The sequence below is a fragment of the Lepisosteus oculatus genome, chromosome 5 (assembly GCF_040954835.1).
Source record: "Lepisosteus oculatus isolate fLepOcu1 chromosome 5, fLepOcu1.hap2, whole genome shotgun sequence".
NCBI classification, from domain to species: domain Eukaryota; kingdom Metazoa; phylum Chordata; class Actinopteri; order Semionotiformes; family Lepisosteidae; genus Lepisosteus; species Lepisosteus oculatus.
Window position 1 is genome coordinate 1,635,460 of NC_090700.1, and position 15,543 is coordinate 1,651,002.

Genomic DNA, 15,543 nt, shown 5'->3' on the forward strand with positions numbered 1-15,543 from the left:
GCCATCCATCCAGGTTTCGAATTTCACCCTGAAATTCCTGCGGCTCCCAGGCAGCATTATCGAGTAGTTGGAGGGTGTTTTCAGACTATGGTGTTCAATAGCAATGGTTTCTGCATTAATTTAACCACTAAGCTAATAAGTAGGTTTCGTTTTGTTATGCTAAGCTTTATTGCCTCTCTTTTGATCGGAATGGTGGTGTTGAGCAAAGCAGTAGACAAGGCATTCTTTGATGAGGGAATTAGTGCTCTATTCTTCCCCTATTATTCATAGCACAGTGGAATATGTAAGTACCTAGGGGTGTCAAAAGAGACCAGGCTCTATTGCAAAGTGTTCCCCTTGTTTTTCTGAATAGCTGACTATGAGATGATAAACCGCTTAATACACTGGGCTAATTGGATGAGAGTAAAAGAGATGGGAATTAAGGCAAGCCAAAAAGTAGAAAGTGCTACCAGCCAGTCATTCATCCTTTCACCGTGATTTGTAGTGAGTAGCCCCCAAAGGAAGCGCGGGGTCTCGCAAAGCGGCTTAGCCGCGTCTTTATGAGGGTCGTCCCGAGAGCCGCTGTGACCGCCGGTGGGCGACGGGGACGGGCGGCCCTGCGCGAGTGGAGTCGGTCTTCGCTCTCTGTCCCTTCGGATCGCTCCTCGGGCCCTTGTGCGTGATTAAACGGAATCGACATTTGGCTTTTAAATGTGTTTCCGGGAATCTGGGGCTTTAATGGTTTAAGTGTCGCCCCCCCAAAAAAAATATATATTCCAGTAGCGCGATTTCATCTTCGGCTCGTTTTCATGAGCCGGGGGCAAACGGGTCAGGGAGCTGGTTACCTGTTTCGGAGGCGTCGGGAAGTTTACAGAAGTTGCGAATTTCAGCGCTGTGCTCATTTCGAATAACTGGAGTTTTATGTCACCGCTCTGGGCGCGGTGGAAACGTGTGGTCTGCTGCGTTTTGAGACGAGCTGCCGCCGACACGGCGGACGCTGGCGACGAATATTATCGGCCGGGGGACGGAAAGTAATCGGCCTGACGCGCGGAGACGTTCTCGCTGTTTTGCTTCTTGAAAGGAGAAAAAAACTTTGAGGGAGAGTGGCTTTCAGGCTTGGGGGTCAGGCACCTCCTGAATTGTAGCAAGCATTCCCAGATATTAGGAGCAAATTGGGTTGCCATTCATTAATAATGTTCACAATAAGATTAAGCCATTCTGGAAACTCTCATAAAATCCCCTAAATACGCTCCAGTGGCCTTTTTAGAGGGAGAAAAAACTCCACATCATTCACCACTTGGGGGAGGTTTGAGAGGAGAGGAAAATTGGTTTCTTTGCTTAATGCTCCTTTGAAAAGACACTCCGGGTTTGTCATGCGTGACATGTCAAATGTTTAATATAGGCTTGATGGAAGTCGGGGGGTCTTTAACGCGCGATATTTATGGAGAATATTAAGTGTAGAATTAGGCCCGATCCAGCTGGAGAAAGTTGGAAGAATGAGTCTCCCCCTCTTTCGCCTTCCTTTCACCGGCCTCTCGGATCCCGCTTGTTCGCGGCATCAGAATGAGATGGAATTAGCCTCTGTAAAACAAGGAAAGTGAAAGCTTTTCATTGGAGCAAGCAATAAAGAGGAAGATTAATCCGGGAGGTAATTTCACGCGATTTGGTTCAGCACCATGGACGGGTCAAATGGAGAGAAATGACTTTGCTGAAAGGACTTCATTGATTGCAGTAATGGCACAGGTTCTGGCGAGAGATCCAGAGGGGGAGAGGCTTTAGAGTTAAATCGGGAACCCAAAAGAAAGGGATCCTGATAAACTAGTTGTTACTTCATTAATGAGAAAAGAGTCGCTTCAGCCGAGTTGGCATCACAGATGTTAAAACCAATTTTGCGGCTTTGAAAACTTTTTTAAAGCGTGTTTTGTTAACAGGCACATACAAATGGGCATTATCATTCAAATCCGAACTTATCCTCCCGCAGTCCTTCAAACGCCAAGCCTGATTGCTGAACATGTTTGACCGATGAAAGTGCAGTTAGGCCGGTCTCGCGTCGCCTCAGAGCTCGATTCTGTTTCAAGGCCCGAGCGCACGGTAATTAAAATGATACGCGTTCCTTTCCGCGACACACCGCCTTTTCCCAGTACAAGTAGAATTGAAATGGATTTAATGTTTGCTATAGTGTTTAATGACTTTAAATTGAATGACGTTTTTTTATGTAAAACCTCATCTCTTTTTTTTTTCGGCAACGAAAAATGGGAGCAGACTCGCTCGCGTCGAAATTAGCTGCTGTCTTTTCCAGACCAAATCTCCTGAGACCCTCCTCTAACAACGTTAAATAGGCTCTTAATAGAACAAGTTGGCACCTATACTTAAACAGCCCGGATTGCAGATCTATAGGCTTTTCAGCAACAGTGCAATGTAACTGAACAGTCTGCAAACAAGCGACAGAGCCGGCTCCCGGAGACACTGTTTAACCGCGGGCTGAGTAACCCGGGAGATTCATCTACCATTTACCATTGGGCCCGACGCAGACTTTGTCACCAAGAGCTGATGTGGTCTGATATCTCGTTGGAATGGGCACAAATTATTTCTAAATTCGTTTAATTTGTAGATTTAACGTTAATACCCGAATTACTTAAATCAAAATAAAATGTTCTTGATTTATTCTATTGTATTTTTTTTTAGAAGAAGGAGTTTTAAAAAATTAGTTTCGTTTAAACGTGATTAGAAATAAAAATATAATGATAGGATGAATATATATTTCTGTGTCAGGTGACACTTTTATATGCCAGTCAATTAACTGTGGACAAACCTGCGTTCAGTCTGCAAATCGCTAGGTTGTTCATTTGCGAGTATCGTGGAGGTCGCTAGGCGTTTTATGACGCGCATAAAGCAATCTGCAAATAAAGTAATGTGTTTTTAGCAAAGCTCTGACTAAATATTTGCAGTGTCACATCGCGGAAAGTAATCGTGCTCTTCTTTCGCCCCTGATTGCGCGTTCCGTAAAATGCAGAAACGGTGTAAATTAGCAGACAATCGCCTGACTTTAACACCAGGAGTGAAGACAAATCGGAAACCTTCCCCAAAAGAGCCAAGTGAAGTCAAGATCACGTATTGTAATTCACCATACGCCATAGCTCGGTTTTTCGACGTCGTGTTTTAAAAAATGACAATATTTCTGCTGTGTGATGTGCAATAAGTATTCAGAATAGTTATTTACTTGGTCTGCGAGGATGTTTTCATAATGGTGCCGATGGTGTCATGCATGTCCATTGAGCCTAATCATGTCACTTCCCCGTGGGTTGAAATACAGGAGCAAGGGACGACGTGGCTTGTTCAACGTTTATTTTTAGTAGATTACTTTTCCTGGCCTCATCGGGGACAAAGAAAAGTACAAACATTTACATTACAAAAAAAAAAGGCATCATCGCCTCTCAAGGTTTTCAACACCTTCTGTGCCTCTTAATTTAAATAGTGTACATAAATAATATTCTAGGAATCTATTGTCTCACGAACACTGAAGAAAATCTACAGGATGACACCCATACAATACTATATCAAGTGCAACTTCTTCTTATAACATTTCAAATATACAAAGCTCTGTTTTGCATTTCTTCTTAATTACAATCCTATATACAGATGTACTGATCACAGTTTAGTGACTTCAACAGTCCAAGATCCTGGCAGTAGTATACAGTATGTTTCCCTTTGGCATAGCAACCTTGGTTACAGTGTGAAAGACGGGAGAGAACAGAACAGCCCTATGAGGAGACACAGCACACCTGAGCCCTTCACCTGGCCTGCTCCCAGTCTCTTCACTTCCACAGCCGGGCCTGCTTCCGGCCCGGCCGCTGGGCTCAGAGAGGCTCCCGGGTGTGTGCCGGGAGTGCTCAGGCGTGGCCCTGACCGGGGAGGGGGAGAGACTCTGGTGTGGTGTGGACGTGGTCTCGCCCTCAGCGGGACACTGCGGCTCCGCGCCTGGCCTGGCCTGGCCTGGCGGTGGGTGTGCCGGGGGGCCGGGGGGGCGTGGGAGGTGTGCCGGTCCTCTGCGGGTCATTTGGTCGTGCTTGTTTCCGGGCCGGGCCGGGCCGGGCCGGGCTCAGCACACCTCCTTGCCGGCGCCGTTGGCCGGGAGGATGTTGAGCTGGGTCAGCTGCGCCGAGTGCTCCTTGGCCTTCAGGCGGAGGGCGGCGATGCTGGAGGCGCGCCGGTCGGCCGCGGCCGCCGTGGGGTCCGACAGGCCGCCGGCGGGCGCGGCGCTGTCCACGGCGGGGGCCGGCTGCCGCAGCAGGGCGGCGGCGGTGGAAGCGCTGGTCAGCGGGGCCATGCTGGAGAACAGCCTGCCGGGAGAGAGGGGGCAAGAGGAGAGCGTGCTGAGGCGCCGTGGGCTCCCGGGAGGTGCAGCAGGAACCCCCTCCACCTCTCCCACCGGTCCGCCCCACACCGATAGAGACCCGTTCCAGACCCGTCTGGCTGCAGGCTCGTCGGCTGGCTTCTCCTTAACACCAAGGAAGAGACAAATGTCTTCCTTAAAAGGCGGAGGGCCCTGTACCCCTGTACCCCTGTACCCCGGGGGGGCCCCGGAGGCTCACTCCCTGGCTGCAGCTGGCTTGGGAAGCTACCCCGCCCTCCTGTTCGTGACGGAGGAGACCGTCCGAGCTCTGAGCCGCTGGGTTGCTCAGGTATGAATCACAGTCCAGTTATGGATCTATACAATCATCCGAGGGATCTGAATGGTAAATCAGCGAGCGCTCCAGCTAAATGCATAGGACTGATAACCTAGTTAATCACCTATTATTAGCATGAATGCGTCTGCCCTGGTGATTTGCTCCAGTGCCAGAACCACTGTGCTTCCTGCAGCAGGAAAAGATTTGTCGGAGCAGAACCGAGAGTATTAACTTAAAAAAAAAACATTGTGGCGTAATTTCGCTGTGATATGGGCTGAAATGAATATATCATAAGCAGAGATCAGGGAGAAAAACAGGTCTGGGAAAATGTACATCTTCAGTGGGTGAAAGGCAAAGCAGGCCACTCGCTGGCCACCTCTCTTAGAGAGGTGCTGTTGGGTGGCAGGGCTGGGAGGGGAAACTCCTTTTCCTGCGGTCACATGCATCATTAAAGACCTGCCCAACAGGGCTGGCAGGATGTGTGATTAAAACAAGCGGCACGAATTGGCCTGGCTTTGAACAAAGTCCGAGCGTGGGCATCGGTGGAATGAGAGCCGAAACATTCCAGTGGAATCACAGATGGAGGTGACGCCAGCCCGTCCTCTTTCCACCGAAGGTCACTAACTCCTCTCCTGAAGCCCCAGCACAGCCAGGTCATTGAATTGGTTCCTTTTTGATGTCCACATTATTGATCGGGCGAGTACATGTCCTGCTATCTGCTTCTCTAGCAGTCACACACTCGCCTGATGCCTTCAGTTGAGGGCTCTAAGCTTTAACCATGCAAAGCCATACAGACAGATATACAGATTCCTAGTTGGAAAAACAGGATTGCAAAAAATGTTTGTCACTGAATAGGAGTGCACATAATGAAGTTGAGGGCCATCTCTAATTTCTTCCAGTAAAGAGCTGTAGCACCTCTCTTTTGAGGATGTTTTACATAGAGCTTGAATTGAAAATAAAATGTTATTCTTTGTTGAACAGGATCTGTATGAGATGATTGCTTTGCAAGACTCTATTCCAGGACTTAGTTCAATAATAGGTTACTGTGTGGTTCTGCCAATACAGTACAGTTAGGCAGTCACCCGCCTTTCATTGAAAATTTCCTCACCTCAGTTCTCTTGTGTCTTTTCCTCACTGCCCAAATTATCTCTGATCAGCATCTGTTAAAATCACTTCATTGACAGCTGCTTGCTAGCCAGTCTGCACAAAAATGCTAATGGTAATTAGAAATTCTCTTTGCTTCACAAATGTGCTCACGTATCGCAGGGTATTGAAAGTTCGATGAAAGAGCAACACCTTGACATTCATCAGTTTACAGTAATGTTTCAAGATTTATTTTCAAACAAAACTCTAAGTGCTTTGTGAGCATTTTATCCATCTTTGAATATTAATCAACGATTTGGATGCTTGAGAACTCTTCTGTTTCTACTCAATGTTTTCTGTTTTTTTTTTCTTATTTGTAAGAAATAGGGGCTTCTGGATTTTGTTAATCATTTGAGTAATGTTTTTGGTTAAAGTGGAATAAATTGAGGTGACAATTGGATATAAATCCAATTATTCCCCAGTTATTAACAATTATTTACCAATTATTATTACAGTTATTGCCAATTGAGAATTTTAATAAGCATCTGTAAATGGAAGGTAATGACGAGGTTATTGTAGAATGAGTTAAAGGGATACATTAGGTCATACATTAGTATGAACACTGATGTCTCTCTGTAGATGCTTTATTCAAACACTGCAGAACCTCAATTATAGTGAACTGATCATTCATAGCACATCTTTTAAATCCTTATTTCCACAAATTCACTTAAGTATTACCATCATTGCTTAGTAACTTAATTATCGGTACAACACCCCCCGGAACCTGTCAGGCATTTTTGCTGAAATAGAACTAATCTAATCCTTTAAATGCAAAACTATATCTCATATGTGATTTGTACAAGGGAACCTACAGAAAATCTATTTAAAGACACATAACCAAAAAATATGTATTTTATGAAACTCAGATGGGTAGAGAATCCATTTCTGCAAATATTTCACATATTAAACATGCAATTTGTCTAGACATGAAATAAATAAGATTACCTATGGTCATTACCGCCTATGTACAGAACTGACTGAAAGAAATAACCAATTGTCATGTGTTATGGCTTGGGGACCTCCTGTGGATCTCATCCAAACTGTAGTTCATTGTTATTCAGATGCATGTACGGGACTTACTTCCTATTCAGTTCATTTTATTGATCAGAGGTTAACATCAGTTCCAAATTAATTCCATTTTTTAGTATTGCTGTTCAATGCAGCTACATAAGCACTGCATGGGGTGCATCTCTTTCTAATACACTTTGTATAGAAATGTCCTCACAAACAGCGTACCTTACTAACAGCACCACATTGAACTGAAGCCTTCATGCTTTTTAACGTATCCCTTCGGGTGTCTTACTGGAGGTGTATTGACGGGGATGACACTTCTCGGAGAAGGCAGAAATGCCTCTATCTCCACAACTGCGTGTATCTATGAAACTCACAACAACCAGGAGTGAGTAGGGGTTACATCAGAGTTTCTGGGTATGTTGAAAAGAAAGCTCTGTATTTCCCTCTGAAAGACATACCTAAATTTCTTCCAAAGCTGTAGTTATTCGAAGGCATCTCAGACTCTCACTCCAGAAGTTAGAGCTGTACCCTGCTTATATATCAGAGGAAAGTATGTCTTCTTCCTGAGGACTTTTGTACTTTATCCTTCAAGAGGAAACTGTGTTTGTTCCCCCTGCGGGGACGGTTCGTTTGTGTGACTTCCCAGCCTGTGTTGCACCGCACCGCTTCCAGTCCCGGCTCTCTGAGTTCCCCATGAAGAGACCTTCGCGGCGTGCCAGCGCCAGCGCTCGTCCTCCGCTCCCAGGGGCTCCCAGGGGCTCCCAGGGGCCGGCCGTGGGCACCGGGACGAGGAGGAGGAGGAGGAGGAGGCTTACCTGCCGAAGGTGGGGCTGATGAAGGCGGGGTGCCTGAACATGGCAGCCCCCAGGAAGGTGCTGAGGCCCAGGGGGGTGCCGGCCGGGGGCAGCGAGGAGCTGGCGGGCGGCGGGAGGCCCGGGAAGGCGGCGGCGGCGGCGGCCGCGGCGGCGGCGGTCCAGGCGGACTCCAGCGCGGGGTGGTGCGTGGGGAAGGGGCCGCCGTCGAGGTAGTGGCTCAGCGGGTGGGTGGCGGCCAGGGGTCCCGGGAAGGGCAGTCCCGGGGGGTGGGTCTGCACCCCGGCCTTCTCCCTCTTCCTCCACTTGGCCCTGCGGTTCTGGAACCACACCTGGCGATGGCAGAGAGGGGGGTCACCTGCTGCTTCAGCCAGGCCCAATCGGGCCTGGAGACTCTGGACCTGAGGCCTGCCTGGAGGGGTTGACTGAGGCCATTCCGGTTCCTCTCTTGCTCTCTTGTCCTCTTTCTTGTTGATATTAATATGACCAGTAGTGTTACTGGTGACCAGGAAGTGTAGAATTCTCCTAACATGCACTGCATAGTTGCCACTGTTGAATCATCCCCGTGGTTAACTGTGCCTTGGTGAAACAGCTGGATAAAGAAGACATTGCCTTCCGTTTCACCTCCGTGCCAAGAAACATCTCGGTCACAATTTGACGATTTAATTACTTGTAGTTCTCTGTAAATCACTTGGACGACATACGTGTATGACTGCGTGTCTAAAAGTGCTATATTGGTCGATACGGTTAAATTTTCATTCACGAGAAGAAAAAAAAAAGAAAAATGTTTTTAAAACTGCTTTTAAATTATTAATTGTTCAGGGATTCCTTTTTAAATCTCCGCCAATTTTGCGCTTGTTTTTCTGCTGTTATGCTGTGTTAATCATATTAAACGCGCGCATTTCTGTAAAAGCCTGAAAAAAACCCCGCTTCAGTTAACAAAAAGGCTTCGTTTCGTTTTAATGAGGTGACAAATAGGCAGAAAGTCAAAGTTAATTACACGGCCTTAAACCCATTTCCTCATGGCCCGTTAGCCTAAGTTTCCTAATTAAAATCCGGTTTAGCCATCCTAAATATGGGAGGGAAGAGATAATTAAGAACCGTGTTAACAAAAGATGGGGACAGAGAAGCTGAAAGGCTCGCAATAATTATTAATACTCTTTAAATTAAATTCCCATCAGAAGGATAGACCAGGGCGAGAAAAGTTATTTAACTTTCCCACGTCTCCTCTTAACGTTTACCATCGCAGCTGAAATACGCTGGTCGGCGGTCACATCACCTCTGACAATAGAAGAATGTCAACAGTTAAAAAAAGAGCGGGGAGGGAGTGTTGTACCGTATAAAAACTTAAAAACTCCCACTCTCTTAATGTAAGGAGCTGTTGTGTATTAAATCAGCCATATGGAACGTATTAGCCTTTATCGCCGCTTGGTTGTAACTGTAAAGTGATTTGTTCATCTCCTGCCCCAAACTAACATCTGTTTTATGCAGGCAAACAGGACATCCCTGTGTTTATTGTCTCTGTGGTTATGAGACTTGGTTTAGCAATGTAAACCACACTGTGAGGGGCGGGGGCCGGGGGGGGGCTGCCAACACCTCCGAGAGGCAGGCATCAGATCGATGCGAGGCTACTGCAATCAGAAAATGGGAAGTCAAATAGTATTACCCGGGCTCTCCTCGATCCCACGAGCAAGGAGAAATCAAATACCATTTCACCCTGAAATAGCGCTGTTTACTCGGGCGCTAAGTGTGCTTTTATGAATCACAATTGTTCACTTAATTACAGACAGAATACGTTACATTTAATGCCCTTCAGCGTGCGGAAATCGTGATTTACTTGGAAACGCCGCTTAATAAAAGTTAAGAATTAACTTTAATGTTGGTATTTAACGTGAGTGGTTTGTTTCTTGTAATAATTACCAGACCGTTTTATTTAACGATCTTACTACTCCATTCATAAAATAAAAAAATATATATATGAAAAGATTTATTTTTTCTCTTCTGGGAAAATTTCGGAGAAATAATAACTACACATATATGTACTGGTTTTCTTTAAGCAGTTGCGAGAAACCTCGCAAATATAAGATCTATGAATACTCATTGCACATTGCCCTGAAGAACCACGGAATCTGGAAATATTAGGCCCGTTTCGCGTAACATTGTAGCAATGTAAAATAATAAGCATTACAAGTTTGAAACTTTCATCCTCTCAATTTATAATTTTATTATACAGAAAGCGTGTATTGATTAGACAAATTTCATTTAATGAAAAAGTTCGAAGCACTTACTTGAACTCTGGCTTCTGTCAGGTCAAGTCGCATCGCCAACTCTTCTCTACAAGAAACAACGAGCGGGGTGTAACGTTATATGTTATTATATTATAAAAAATAAGCACACATGAAGTATTTCAAATGACAGTAAGTCTCGAGAAAACGAAGTCTGCGGAGAAAACATAGACAGGTGTTATTGGACATTTATACTTCAATGGGGTACAACACAATATAAACAGGAAACACAGGACCTAACGAATATGTTTTAAATATTTGCTTTTTAAAATCATACAAACTGGTGTAATTACCTCGATAAAATTCAAAGAACATTATTCTACCTAGTTGTAAATAGGTTGTAAATACGTACGCGCAAAAGGCTTGATTTTAATTAAATTCGGTTATTGACATGATGTTAAACAAGACCGATGTACAGCTTATATGGTCACAAATATTCTAAACCATTTCAGTTTATTTGGAAAAGTCATGACAATGACTGCTTCCTTCTTGAAATCTGAGAAAATCTGAGAATCCGTTTTTTTACTCTAATATATTGGCTGTTTCAGCTTATCTTTTCCTTATATTTTAATTTGATGAGCAAAGATGCAATAATACTTTCAGAAGGCTCGTCATTCTAATACTTGGGGAACCATCTTAGAAACGATTTAGCCTTATAACATTACAATCGCTTCTTTTAAGTTTGTTTTTCAAAACGCCAGTCTCTGAGCAGCAAAAATCATAAAGGTGCAAACCAAACGAAATATCAGTAAAAATGAATAAATGTCTTCGTGATGATAACATTAATGAATATCATTAGACGCACCTATATATGTTGTGTGTTTCGTTGAATATCTTCGACTACCATTATGTAAAAGTCGGCTATATACCTCGTTTTTCTAAACTAAGTTAAATAGGCTTTAATAATTTTCCTCTTATTTTCCCAACTTTAAAGTTTTATTTTTTTCCCTCCAGAGACCCGAAGTGTATTTTTAAGTGTCGTTTGAATATCCGATTTGTTCTGAGAAAATCCAGTAATTCTATCAATTCTCGGGTGAAGGCGGTGTCATGGGTTTACCAGGTAAAATGCGATTCAAATACCACAGGCCTGTTTTATGGGTATGTGTTCTATTCGTTCAGCATCGGTGCCCGAAAATAACGGAAATAGAAAACTATCAAACAAAACCTAAATATTCATCTACGCAAATACGCCTCAAATTATTTCGTTTTGTTTCTAACAAGACATGACGTTTGAAACGAAGGACAACGACAGGACATTAACTGTCACTAACAGGACATGATATTTAGTAAATTAATTAGCGGTGCGACTCCGCACTTCAACCGGAAAGTTTCTATCCGGTTTGGGAGATGACCCCACAGGCCTACTGGGTAACGTCTTCGTTAAAACGTTTCGCTGGGAAGCAAGAAAATCATTGGACTTGGTCGGATAAATAACAGTTGCGGGTAAATCTGATTAAAATATTTTTTTCCCCAAACTTTAGTCTCGTTTCCGCGACGTTTTAAGCGCTGTGTTTGAACGTTACGCGCGGACCGACCGGGTCCCCCCGGACCTGAAACGTCAGCCGTGCGCCCGAGACCGTCCAGGCAGGATGTCCGACAGCGGCGCGGTCACACCCGCCCCCGCCCGGCCTCCCGGCGTACCTGGTGAAAACGTCGGGGTAGTGGGTCTTCTGAAAAGCCCTCTCCAGCTCTTCCAGCTGGTAGCTGGTGAAGGTAGTCCGGTATCTTCTCTGCTTTCGCTTTAGCATTCCCTCTTCCGTGTCGCTGCCCGCGGACAAACACACGCTGTCCTCCCCGTCCTTAACATCCCCATCCGGCTGCAGGCCCTCTTCGCCCTTCGGGGACAGCTCCGCGTCCCCGCAGCCTTCCTCCTTCACGGCGTCCTCCTCGAACTTGAGCGCCTCCAGGTCCACCCGCTCCTCGCCCGCTCCGCGGTCCGCGCCCGGCTCGCAGGCGCTGTCCCTGTACGCCGCGTTTTCCCGGTACGACTTGCTGCGGCTGATGCTGACCTGCGGCGCCTGGATGATTTTCAGGCTCTCGCAGGTCTGATCCAGGACCGTGTCGCCCTCTCCCTTCTCGCCGTGCTCGTTAAATCCTCTGCCGGCGTCCAGGTATTTCCCGCCCTGGCCGTAGAGCCGGCGTAGCTTCGGGGGCAAGTGGATCTCGGAGTCGAAAGCCGGGCTCTCTTTAGCCGAACCTAAAAATACGATCCACACGGATTCCACAGTTAATCTAGTCAGAGCTGTGAAAATGCACTTAGGAATGCAGTTAACGTAAATCATGTATAGTTCAGCAACACTTAGGACAACAGCATATTCAGAACCTTATTATATTGAAGGATAATAACAATCATCAATTTCCCTACGGGATTAATAAAGTATTATCTATCTATCTAACACAAGAAAATGTTATTTTGTACCTTCGACAGCTTTAATAATGTACTAAGTAGTTTTAACGCATTTAACTGCAAGTAAAGAAGCACAGGGTGTATTAACAGTAGCCTATAAATAATACTCTAACCTGAACAATGACAAATATTCATGAAGTGTATTTAGTGGATTGTTATAGACTCCTCATACTGCCACAACAAGATTTAGTTTTGAAACACGGGGCCGATGGGTTTTGAAATTAAGGTCGTGAAAACCTTCCCCCACACCCCTATTTTAATGTTTGTCGTTCTCCATTTTCGTTTTGTTTTTCCTCTGACAACCACGGGCACGTATAAAATGAAATTTAGTGATGTCTAATAGATTTTGCGCAATCGAAACTTTGAAAACTTGGGGACCACTTCACCAAATGGGCCGTCAACTCCACTTCCTCCCCACCGCTGCTGGCTTCGTTTGCCTGAATGACTAGTCTCAAGCGTGCTATTTCAGCGGAATGAAACGAAACATTATTTTCAAAATTCAAACCAGCCTCATACCGTTCATGGCAAAACCCCCTAAAGAGAAAGGAGCAGCAGCAGGCGTCGCTCGGGTGGTCTGCGTGAGTCGGTGATGATAGCTGGACCCGCGCTTGTACCTAAGCGTGGCCAACAGGTCTCTGCAACCCTCAGCCTACTTTCGAGGTGTCACGCCAATCGACAGAGCAGGCCGGGCAGAGCCCCGTCTTACCTTCGCTCGCCTTCTCCAGGTCCGCTCTGCCGGGCAGCGGGGGCAGCAGCCCCGGCGCCCCCATCAGCCTCATCTTGCAGGGGCTGCGCCGGCCCAGGATACTGTCTATGCAGTAGGAAGACAGTAAAGTTGGCGATTTACTTTTGCACTCTGTTCTCTCGGAGACGTCTTCCTCGTACTGACTGCTCATTTTCCCTTCGGTCCCCGCGTCTGGCGTCGGACTGCAGCACGGAGTCTCCCGGTGGCGTGGCCCGCTGCTCCAGTCGCCGCTCCGGACTGGGACAGTACTGGCGGAGGCGCAGAGCCGCCGGGGCTTCGCCCTCCAGTCTCCCGGCGCGCACGTGCTCCGCCGCTGTTGATTGGCTCCCGGAGGAGAGAGAGAGAGAGAGAGGCAGACAGAGAGGGGGAAGGAGAAAAAAACTCCAAGGATCTTTATTTTTCTTTTCCATTAAGAGTTGACTTGGGAAAGAAATCGAAACCTCGAAGTGGAGTAGTCGTTTCTTGGATCGAACTGTATGCGGACCTTCACCACCGTAAAAAAAAACAAACAAAAAAAAAAACAACAAAACAAAACAACCGAATTCAAACTTCAAAAGTGAGACCCGGAGGTCACAGTAATGCTCCTGGAATAAAGGCGCAAAGACAGAACCTCAGTCTCACAAGTACATTGGACCTGTAATCATATTTCTATAGAAGTTCTGCAGGTGTTTAACAGATATTTAATTTACCCACATGAAAAAAGAGGGACATATTTGATAAAAACTCCGAATACAAGATTTGTGTTTCCTAGTTGCACTGAAGTAAATTCAGGAATAAATATCGCGTGACATATAAATATTTAAAACCAAATTGCTTATAGTTTCTACACATCTATGTAGGAAATATTTTACGAAACTAGGAAACATGTCAAAGTCAAAGCGCCAAGTCGTTTTCAGATGCTGCGTTCATGTCCCTTTTGCTACAATTCTTCTTCAGGTCTGTTTTTATAATTAACGAAATAGATACATTTCGGCTTTGACCTTAGAAGAAGTGTATTTCTTTCTGAACATAGATGCATAAAACAAGGCATCACATCAGGTTCCTTGTATACATTCCAGCCCATATTTTTGTGCTTTCTCTATTCTGGCGTATTAAAAAAAACGAGCGTTGCTAGAATTGAGCAAAATATTAGGTTATCTCTGTTAGCAGTATCTTCATAACATAATATGGTTAAATCAATATATAATTACCAAAACGAAATTGCTGGTGTACTTTAAACATACGCCGTTAAAATAGCATTCTCTTCTCTGGATGCAGAACACCGACCTGCAAAATCTGGGACATTTTCGATTTTTAACGCGTGAAACTGTTATAATGTTAGCAGCCCCAATGTAACATTTATTGTAATTCCTAGTAATATCCGACATATATAGAACAATTAAATATTAAGTTAGACTGTGAACGAACAAAATATTTTGAACTAAACAATAAACTGGAGCGGCATAATTTTGAAATATTAAACGCAACAATTGAAACCTGAATGTTCCGCGGTACCGCCAGACAACAAGTACCTGGTTACTGTACAATGTAGCACTTGTGGAAATAATATTATTGTGGCTTTTTGGGAAATGTTAGTCATGTTATTGTGATATGACGACCTTTGTACGAGTAACATGAGTTGAATTCTGTTTAGACGTTTGAAAAAGAGATCCTAGAATAATATAAGAGATGCAAGATGTATACTTTCTCATCTGTAAATGAAAAAATGATGACGTTTCCATTTACACTGAGAAACAGTTTCTTTACAAGAAAGACTTCCATGTATTGTCCAATATGGTGATTTTGGCTGATAGCTTCGTTGAATCTATTCCATTTTTTAATTAAGTCTCATTAAATTGCTTTGCTTCTGGATAGCCGCTTATAAGTCTTTGTATCGAATGGAAAAAAAAATCACTGAACCAGCCTTTAACAACTTAGATGATTGACTTAAAGAAGAGATAGGCTGGCAGTAATGGTACTAGAGCGCTTTCTTTCGATAGTGCGGCTGTAAGCCGTTTTTGTAATAAGGCAGAAGAGTGTGTTGAGAAAGATTGAGAATGTAATTTTAAATGAAAGTCTATTTAACCCGCTGTGAATGGCATGACCTCATCCGCGGCTCAGACCCATCGCTGCTAAAAGGATCGTTTTCAGAATTCAATCCCCAAACTTCAACAAGCTACAATTTACTCTTTCTCTATTTATGTACCAGCTCAGTTATACTGCGGGATCTGCCAAGCATGAAAATAATAATAAAAAATAACGCCAGTGAAAAGCTGTAATGAGCAAAGTTTACAGGAAAAAGAACAGCGCTGAACTTTCGAAGTATTTTTTTTTAGTTTTATTTTTGTTTCTGTTCAAGGAACTGCTTTCCATTGAATATAAAATGTTACTGATTAAAACATGGACAATATTATCCGACAACGGGAAAACAGTATTTTGCATTGAGAAATATAGTACCTATACAAGTAACAATATCGTTTTGAAACGCACAACGAAAATAATCTTAGTTATG

The 15,543-nt window shown here is 44.5% G+C and overlaps 1 protein-coding gene across 2 annotated transcripts; it reads right to left on the minus strand.

Moving 5' to 3' along the window:
* Positions 1 to 3,309: 3,309 nt before the first annotated feature.
* Positions 3,310 to 15,321, minus strand: arxa (aristaless related homeobox a). 2 transcript variants are annotated; one of them, XM_069189828.1, is made up of 5 exons: positions 13,014 to 15,319; positions 11,542 to 12,097; positions 9,904 to 9,949; positions 7,619 to 7,947; positions 3,310 to 4,319 (listed from the first exon to the last, which is right to left on the minus strand). In XM_069189828.1, exons 1-5 carry the CDS (start codon positions 13,201 to 13,203, stop codon positions 4,079 to 4,081), a joined length of 1,362 nt encoding a protein of 453 aa, XP_069045929.1. In that variant the 5' UTR covers positions 13,204 to 15,319; the 3' UTR covers positions 3,310 to 4,078. The 2 variants fall into 2 exon arrangements, with proteins under 2 accessions (XP_069045929.1, XP_069045930.1); XM_069189829.1 differs by having other exon boundaries at positions 4,203 to 4,477; positions 13,014 to 15,321.
* Between the last annotated feature and the right edge of the window lie 222 nt (positions 15,322 to 15,543).